The 8,788-nt window shown below is 35.8% G+C and overlaps 2 protein-coding genes across 2 annotated transcripts in view; both read left to right on the top strand.

Moving 5' to 3' along the window:
* Window positions 1–6,531, top strand: part of LOC106872519 (G-protein coupled receptor Mth) — an 11,013-nt gene extending 4,482 nt beyond the window's left edge. The window contains exon 2 of the mRNA XM_014919540.2: window positions 3,524–6,531. Coding sequence (XP_014775026.1) covers window positions 3,643–5,607 — 1,965 coding nt within the window. The 5' untranslated portion in view covers window positions 3,524–3,642 and the 3' untranslated portion in view covers window positions 5,608–6,531. The remainder of the gene's footprint in view (window positions 1–3,523) is intronic.
* Window positions 6,532–6,616: 85 nt separating this feature from the next.
* The window catches only part of LOC106872518 (uncharacterized), a 22,243-nt gene continuing 20,071 nt past the window's right edge, over window positions 6,617–8,788 (top strand). Inside the window, exon 1 of the mRNA XM_014919539.2 lies at window positions 6,617–8,216. The gene's annotated coding sequence lies outside the window, so the exon portion shown is untranslated. The remainder of the gene's footprint in view (window positions 8,217–8,788) is intronic.

The raw sequence follows: 8,788 nt of genomic DNA on the forward strand, positions 1-8,788 counted from the left end.
ATATGAGAACACGCATACACACACACACAAATACCGCCAAAATACCAATCAACACCAACTCGAAAAAGCAACACATAAAAAAATTTAAACACTCACAAAATTCCAACACACACAAATAATTCAGGAAACAAGTTGAGAAAAAAAACGCTATAAGAACCGAAACATATTCGGCAGAGTAACTAAGCTACAAAAACGACAGAGATCAACTATTAAAGAAAAAAAATCACTTTTAGACATGCTAACGTCGGTAACAGGAATTCACAGATTCACAGAGTCGTACTATACATAACAAAGCAGCAAACCTCATTATTAATACTACACACAGTATACTCCTTGTATTGAAGGAGCATGCTACAAATACTTTTACAAGGCAAAACACCCCGCTAGGTTTAGATAATTATTTAATACAACTTCGTCTTAGAGTATCTTACCCATCAATGAACATACATGAAGGATTGCAGACGCTTTGTTGCAATAGTATTATAAAGATTCACCAAATAAAAATACCACACATGGATACAAGGTCGAACATCAGACTCATTTGTGCGAATCGCACAGGCCAAAGAAGAGGAAATCTGTCATCTTCAACTGAGATTCTGTTAGAAACATATTTTAACGAGCCTAAAGTTCGTTTATTCATCATTTTATAGCGAGTATCTCATTGTATTTACTCCGAGCAGGTTGTACGCGAGCGCAACTCAGTCACTGATGCTGTTTGTTAGAAGATGAAGCTTAGACTTTAGAATCTACTCTGGTTATTTCTCTTCCATATCTCCTACCGAGGGAGGTTAAAAAACCAGCAATGTGTGTGGGAGTTCAATAAGGGGGAATACTGAGCAGATATGATGCTTCTGCACCTTTTTCTTAAGGGAGAACTTTCTCCATGGTAACTGCAGTGAATTTGCCTTTAGAAGTTGAAATATGTCATAAAGCTATTCTAAAACTAAACTTCGTTTATTACTCATCTGCCTGTTACATATATATATACAGATGCTGCAAGTTTGAGATTACAAGTGAGTTCAGGTGGTATATTTGCAGTGCTTTTCTTCTTTGCCTTGCAACCCTAAGTCTGTTAATGCCGGTTGCAACAAAGTTTCTTATACCATTTTGACACAACGATCTCCATTTTGTTCGCTCCGAGGCTGTTCGCATAAAATTGTTGTGAGCTATCATCACTGCTGAGAGATTACTCTTCAGTTTGTCCCTATATCTGAGCCATGGTCGACCAACATTCCGCTATCTGGCTGGCTATACATGTGGACTTTGGGTATTTTTTCGTCATTCATTCTGATGACATGGCCAGCCCAGTGCAATTGCGACTGCATAAGGAAACTCTCGACTCCACCAATCTTATACTTGCTGAACAGGTCGGCATTCGAAACTCTGTCATTTAGTGAATAACCGCAGACTGAAACAGCCCTTGTGGAAGATGTCGAGTTGGCTAATGTGTCATCAATAGGGTATCCACGATTCTGAACCATACAAGAGAATAGTAAAAATGGCAGCTTTATAGACCTGTATTTTGGTGTCAAGTTTAATCCCCCTTTCATTCCATAGGCGATGACGGAATTTTCCAAATGCGCTGGTTGCCTTTGCAACACGGTTGGTGATTTTATCATCAACGGAAGCACTCGAATTTACTTTACTACCAAGATATGCAGTTCACATAATTTAGCTTTTTCCCATCAACCTGTATAGGAATGTCAGGGAAATTGTGAACCAGTCTTATGATCAAATTCCAACGTTAGTGTCATAATACGATCAGAAATACCTTTGGGTAGAAGAAGAAGGAATCTGACTATTTCTGTCTTGATGGCAAAACCAACACCAGAGCAGCGAAGCTCGTCCTCATTTCTTCCACACCTGGAAAATTACGTATTCAACTTCCAATTATGATGATCCTGTCCTGCAAAACGAGTTTTACCGAGTGCAGCTATGTCAATATTGCATTCCTTTAGTTCAAGGGCAACCAGTGCTATTTTTCGTTCTGGTGCTGGGTGACTGTCGTATTCCAATAACCAAGGTTAATATCCTTAGATTTCCTCATGTTTCGACTGCGTTACTGAATAAGCAGACAGCTGCAGGGAGTTGTCATGTTTAAGGTGAGTACGCAATGTTTAGGGTTCCTTTTATCACCCCCTCTCTCTGTTAGGAAAAGTTGTGCTGTGTCTACATAGAGCTACTCTGTTACCACTGGAGGAAACGGACAGCGAAGTTACTCACAAGTTCTGTGCTGGAATGGCCATAACCCAATGGTCACCAACTGCGTAGAGATCTAACAAGAGTCTTCCAGTATTCTCCTTTACCTCTTTACCTCTCCCTGCTGCTTTCACTCACTCGCCAGAGGCCTTTTTGTTTTTGCAAGTTGGGACTGCGCAGTACTGAATGAATAAAACCCACACATGATTTGATTTTACCGTTGAAATCTTGTGTAGAAAGAGCCACATATTCTGGAAGTGATGATAGCAGGTATATGGTGCATATATGTGTCACAATACCAAGAACAACACATCTCAGGTTTTTTTCTTCAGATATTTCTATCTCCTAAACAAAGTACTATAAACAAGCTGGAGAACCTGGTCTACCATATCAGTCAGAATTTACTGATAGAATTTGCTGATAGGTCAGACGAAGAATTGTGAAGGTGCCAGATTGGGGGTCAGGTCGAAGGTCTAGAAAGTATTTCAGTGTAGGTAGTCCTTCGTTGTCTGGGATCACTGCATATAAAGTTTTGATATCAAGAGTGGAAAGAAATTTAGAGGAGCCAGAAGGGAAGGAGAATGAGTTAAAGAGACGAAGAGCATGGTTTATGCTGTGGATGTGGGATGGAAGCTGCTAGGGGGCAAGAACATAGTCGAGGTATATAAACTCAATAAACTATTAAAGATAGAGAAGAGATGTCAGAAGTTCTAAAAAATTTTAATCCATGCATAAAGTAAATATATATATATATATATATACATATATATATATATATGTGTGTGTGTGTGTGTGTGTGTGTGTGTGTGTGTTTACATGTTTACATATTGAGTTATATTTGTTTAATGCTACTGCCAATACAGTTGTCATTATGTATGGTATTAGAATATCAATAGCCAACCAAACTAAATGCAGCTAAATGCCATTTCAAATTTAGTATTTGTCTTTAATGCTCTGAGCTCTTTATTAATGAAAATGTTATATAAGCATTTAATATCTTAATTTGTAGAGCAAGAGATAGACACATGATAATCCCATGTCATTTTAATCTTATGGTCTCCATTTTGCATATACGTTACTGTTACCTTTACAAAACTTATGGAATTCGATAATTTCCAATTACCAATTACATGACATTTTTCTGACTTACCTTTCTTACCTTTGCAAAGGTCATATTAGAAACAAAAAAGCAATATTTTTGAGAATGATTATTTGAAGCTGCTTTGGGTTAGGATATTGTATTATCAATATTAATATACTGGTTATGTTCTGCATCATGGTATTTTCTAAATATTATCTTAATATATACCTTCTTTATTTTCAGATATACAACAGTTGATTGCTTCAAGGGAAAAACTGTCTACCTATTTAAGAAACAATATTTTATTATCGAAAATATAAAAACACTAACTCAAGGACAAAGTTCTCACACCGGAATTCAAAATGTTCCAGTACTCCAAGAATCTACTAATCATTTTTCTGATAGCTCTTGGCGACGAAGTTATTCAACAGTCAAGTTGTTTTACAAACAATCCCGAATGTAATCCAACAATGTGTATCAGTTGTTCGTGTAACAATTATTGTTACCTGTATAATGAATGTTGCTCACATTCGGTAAATCAAACTATTATAAACCAAAGAACATTGTCAACAGATTACAGTTGCAGGAAAATTGATGCTAACAGTTATTTCATGTTTGACCGCTGTCCAAGCGACCATTCATTTACAGAACACATTACCTACTGTGAAGCACCAGATGAGAATGATCAATTATACAACATACCTGCTTTTGGAAAACAAACTAAAAGACTTTACAGGAATTTGTTCTGTGCTCTGTGTAACGGAGAGGAATACATATTATGGACAGTTCACTACAAATGTAATCAGGTGATGGATATAGATTTCTCTCTCTTCCCTGACAGACAGATACAGAATCACTGTCAAGTATTGTTTGAAGCGCCATCAGACTATACAGATTACAAATACCAATGTATTCATTACGTTGCAAAATGTCCTCCAAACGTTACCAATACTTCTTTAGTTTCTTCGTGTATGTTTGGGCCAATGGCTATTGTGGAATCAAATGGAACTACTTTTAGGAACACTCACTGCGCCATCTGCAACGGTATTCATATTAACGATATTCTCTGTAATGCATCTATCTATGGAAATATTTCATATGGAACGCCCAGACAACAATATCCTCTAACAATAATATTTAACTATAATAATAATAATTTTGAAGTTTCAAATAATGGGCAACATAAACTTTATTCGAAAAAGCTACCCTCTTGTTCACAAGGATTTATTTACGATGAAAAAATGAAACAATGTCGGCAAGTTTACTATAATTCTATATTAAATTGTACAGCTAAAAGACTGGAAAAATCTGAATATTACATCACCAGTGATGGGTATCTTTATCTAAATGCTTCCCACATTCTGCTCAACCAATCAGCATTCATTCAAGATCCACAAGGCATAAGTATTTGTGTAAATAACAGAACAGAGGTGATGGGAAAATATTATACTTTTGCAAGCTATATCACATTAGTAGGATTAGTGACTTCTATTCCTGCTCTATTCATCACTATCATAGTTTATTTTTGTATACCTGATCTCCTTACATTACCAGGTAAACTTCTCATTAGTCTTTTAGTATCATTGTTTACAGCAGAACTCCTGCTACTTATCTCACCACAAGTTACATCAAGTTCCTTGTGTTCAACAATAGCTATTATGATGCATTATTTTTTCCTGGCGGCTTTCTTCTGGATGAATGTCATGTCATTTGATGCCTGGTACACTTTTTCAGGATTTACACCGCTTCGAAGTACAGAAAAAGATACAAAGAGACTTGTCTACTATTCTTTATATGCTTGGATATGTCCCCTTATAATTGTGACAGTGTCACTCATATTTCAATATGCACCCGGGAACCATGGACTTTCTCCAGAATATGGAAAAGGATTTTTTTGTTGGATTACAAATATAAAATCTCGATTGTGGCTCTTTGCAGCGCCCGTAATAATAATTTTGTTACTTAATATATGTTCTTTCATACTCACTGCCAGAGGTCTCTATTTAGCAAGTAAAAACTCCTCTAAATATCTGGAAGTAAAGAATAAGACGAAATTTAAGGTTTATTTTAAGCTAAGCCTTTTAATGGGCTTAACATGGATATTTAGCTTCTTTCCAAAATTGAATGAAATCGGTGTAGTTTTTCTTATATCCTGTATTTTAAATTCCTTTACTGGGTTAATAATTAGCATATTCTTTTTGTCAACGAAAATTGTAAGACGTCATTTTCGTCTTAAATGCTACCAAAGATATTACAAAAAGGAATGCAAACATACTGACATATCTATCAGTTCTAACAAAACGCAGTTGACTAATGTACATATATAGTGTTATTTATAAACGTATCCTAAACAACTTTACGGGTTTAAATTAATATTCAGTCTATGGTAAAATCTAGTCCACAAATCGCTTACCGTCGTAATCATGTAAATGCATTGCTTGAAAGCTAAATGCAAAGCAGGTACACCTGTATTCAAACAGTTGATCACATTCATATTTACACACATGCACATACATACATACACACACACACACACACACACAACACACACATACACACAACACACACACACACACACACACACACACACACACACACACACACCACACGGATGGGCCCAACCTATCAAGTTTACCTGTCATTAAATATGGACAAGCTAGAAAGCAATGCGCTAACATCCATTATTCCCGCACTTTTTCCAAATACCTATATCACATTCTGGTGCTGAGCTTTCCTTGTGAAGAGGCAATTAATATATGCAATATATCCAACAATAAGGGGTGAACACATAAATTTCGAAATAGTATATCCTGACGACACATCAAATCTCTTTATCTCTCTTTTTCTGTCTCGTTCCTTCTCGCTCTGTTATTCCCTCCTTCTCTTTATCTCTCCCCCATCTCACTCTGCTCCATTTTCAGTTCAAATCACAGAGAAGGTGATCTTCAAAATCAATGTTTAGCAGAAAACTGCCTGCAAGGGTTTATTTCTGCACTACAAATCCCCAGTACTTCCCAGGTCTAATATTGATTACATATGATAAAACTGGCAAAACTAAAACTTCCAATGCATGGTAACATTCAACGTCTCCCCAACATCTTTTACTAGAGAGCGTCTAGATAATATTGGTTTAGAACAAGGCTAGCAATTTTCAGGGGAGAAATATTTTTGTTGAAATATTTTAGTTGAAACACGCTGTCTTTTATTTCAGTTAATTTTTAAAATAAAGATTGATCGGATTTTTGTTGAAATATTTTTGTTGAAACACGCTGTCTTTTATTTCAATTAATTTTTTAAATAAAGATTGGTCGGATTTTGTTGATCACGTGTGCGATATTCTAGCGAATCGTGAGGCAATATTGAAAATACTCTGCCGGCTCACCATCTTCGTGTATGTTATATTATTGGTTTCAAATGTTGGCACAAGGCTGGCAATTTCGGGAGAGAAGTTAGATAGATTGCATCGACCCCTGTGTTTAACTGATAATTATTTTATCGTCCTCCAAGGGAATGAAAGGCAAAGTCGACCCCGGCAGCATTTGAGCCCAAAATGTAAAGACTAACGAAATGCAGCTGTTTTTGCTCGATGTGCTAACGATTCTACTGGTTAACCGCCTTCTTGTATGTTATAGTATGAGTCAGACATTTTAAGCAGCCAGCTGGAAGAATCGTGGGCACGCCAGGCAAAATGCTTAACGGCATTTTGTCTGTGTTTACGTTTTGAGTTCAAACTCTGCCGAGGTCAGCTTTACCTTTCATCCTTTCTGAGTCGATAAAATAAGTACCAGTTGAACACTGGGGTCGATGTAATTGACTTGCACCGCTCCTGAAATTGCTGGCCTTGAGCCAAAATTTGAAACCAATATCATAACATAGTTCTTCAGACGTCCTACAATCACTTCCTATCAGCTCTCTACAGTGACTTCCTATCAACTCTCTAGTAAACGTCTCCAACACAGCAGCAACATTTGTAAGTTAGCCTACTAACCCATCAGCAATGTGCACATGTGTTTATTTGCCTTCGTATTATATTTCTCATAAATATGGAGATTTTACATTGGTAGCACTACCCGTACCCTACACTTTCGAATTAAATAACACATTTATACAAATACCTCCTTTGTCAAAAAGAATCTGGAAAAATGCCATAACATAGAGATAACGGTGGTTACCAAAGCCATAAAATGAAATATTTGAAATCTGAGGAGTAAACAAATCATTTTGATTTAAAAAGAAAAAAGTTTAATCAGTATTATTAATAGTAGAATTATCTAAACAACACTGATTGGCTGATTTCATTAACACAAAAAGTCAGCATCTGCCACAAATTCTCCCCAAGATTTTACCGTTCAAAATGTAACTGATTCCTTATTTTAACTTGTTATGATTTTGACTCTTCTGATAATTTGGAAATTGATTTTTAAATCTACAAGGCTATCAGCAGTAAATGGGTAGATATAAAACTGGCTTACTTAATCAGAAACTCTCCTGTTGAAATTACTAACGAAAGGACATTTTTCGAACACAGAGACTTAAACATGGCGGCCAATTTCACCATTCGCAATACACGCATGCGAGATCCATTTCACTAAATGCAATATCTGCTATACCGGTCGTATGGTTCAGGAGCTTTTATATCCTAATACAAAAACATCTCCCCACATGGGCATATCCTTCAAAAATCTCTGCAACACATACAGCCACGGGAAAATGGACATTGATATCAGCATCAAAGTCGCATAAGTAACTTGGAAATGAATTGTATAACCCAAGTTTATACAATTTTACAACTCAACACGCTATCTTTGAAATTTATTCACACAACGCCACGAGGCTAACTTAAGCTGAAAATTATTTTCTCTCCTTATTTTGTCTTCGTGTACATTTGGGAAGAGTTATTCTAACTAAAATATCAGGATTATTAAACATCTTTAAGGTAATGATTCAAAAGTTTTATTTTTTCATTAGTAATTATTTTCCTATATACTGTCACATTCGATCACACAAACACACAAACACATATATACATATGTGTGTGTGTGTAAGTATATACACATTTAGGTGTGTGGGCGTTTGTGTAAGTGTGTGTGTGAGCGTATGTGTGTGTGTGCATGTGTGTGAGTGAATGAATATGTATTTGTTTTATGAAATACATGTTAAATTATCTGTAACATACAACTTTGTAACAAAATGTTGGTTTCTCACAAATTTAGTTACTTGAATGCAATCGAATGTACATTATGCATTGCACGAGCACTCGTGTATGTATGTTTGTGCATGTATGTATATAGGAACATATAATTCTTAATGTCTAAAATGTACTAAAAGTTATATTTTCGTTACAATCGCATTCGAAGTCAACAATAATGAAATGTTGTCTATGCTAGTATAACTAAAGAAAGTTTGGTCAATCCTTAACTTTAGAAAGATGTATTTAATAATTCCTATGGGGTTGAATTGTTCCGACAACACTAGAAGGGAAGATGATTATACACATTCCAATGAATA

Source organism: Octopus bimaculoides, chromosome 9, assembly GCF_001194135.2.
Source record: "Octopus bimaculoides isolate UCB-OBI-ISO-001 chromosome 9, ASM119413v2, whole genome shotgun sequence".
NCBI lineage: Eukaryota > Metazoa > Mollusca > Cephalopoda > Octopoda > Octopodidae > Octopus > Octopus bimaculoides.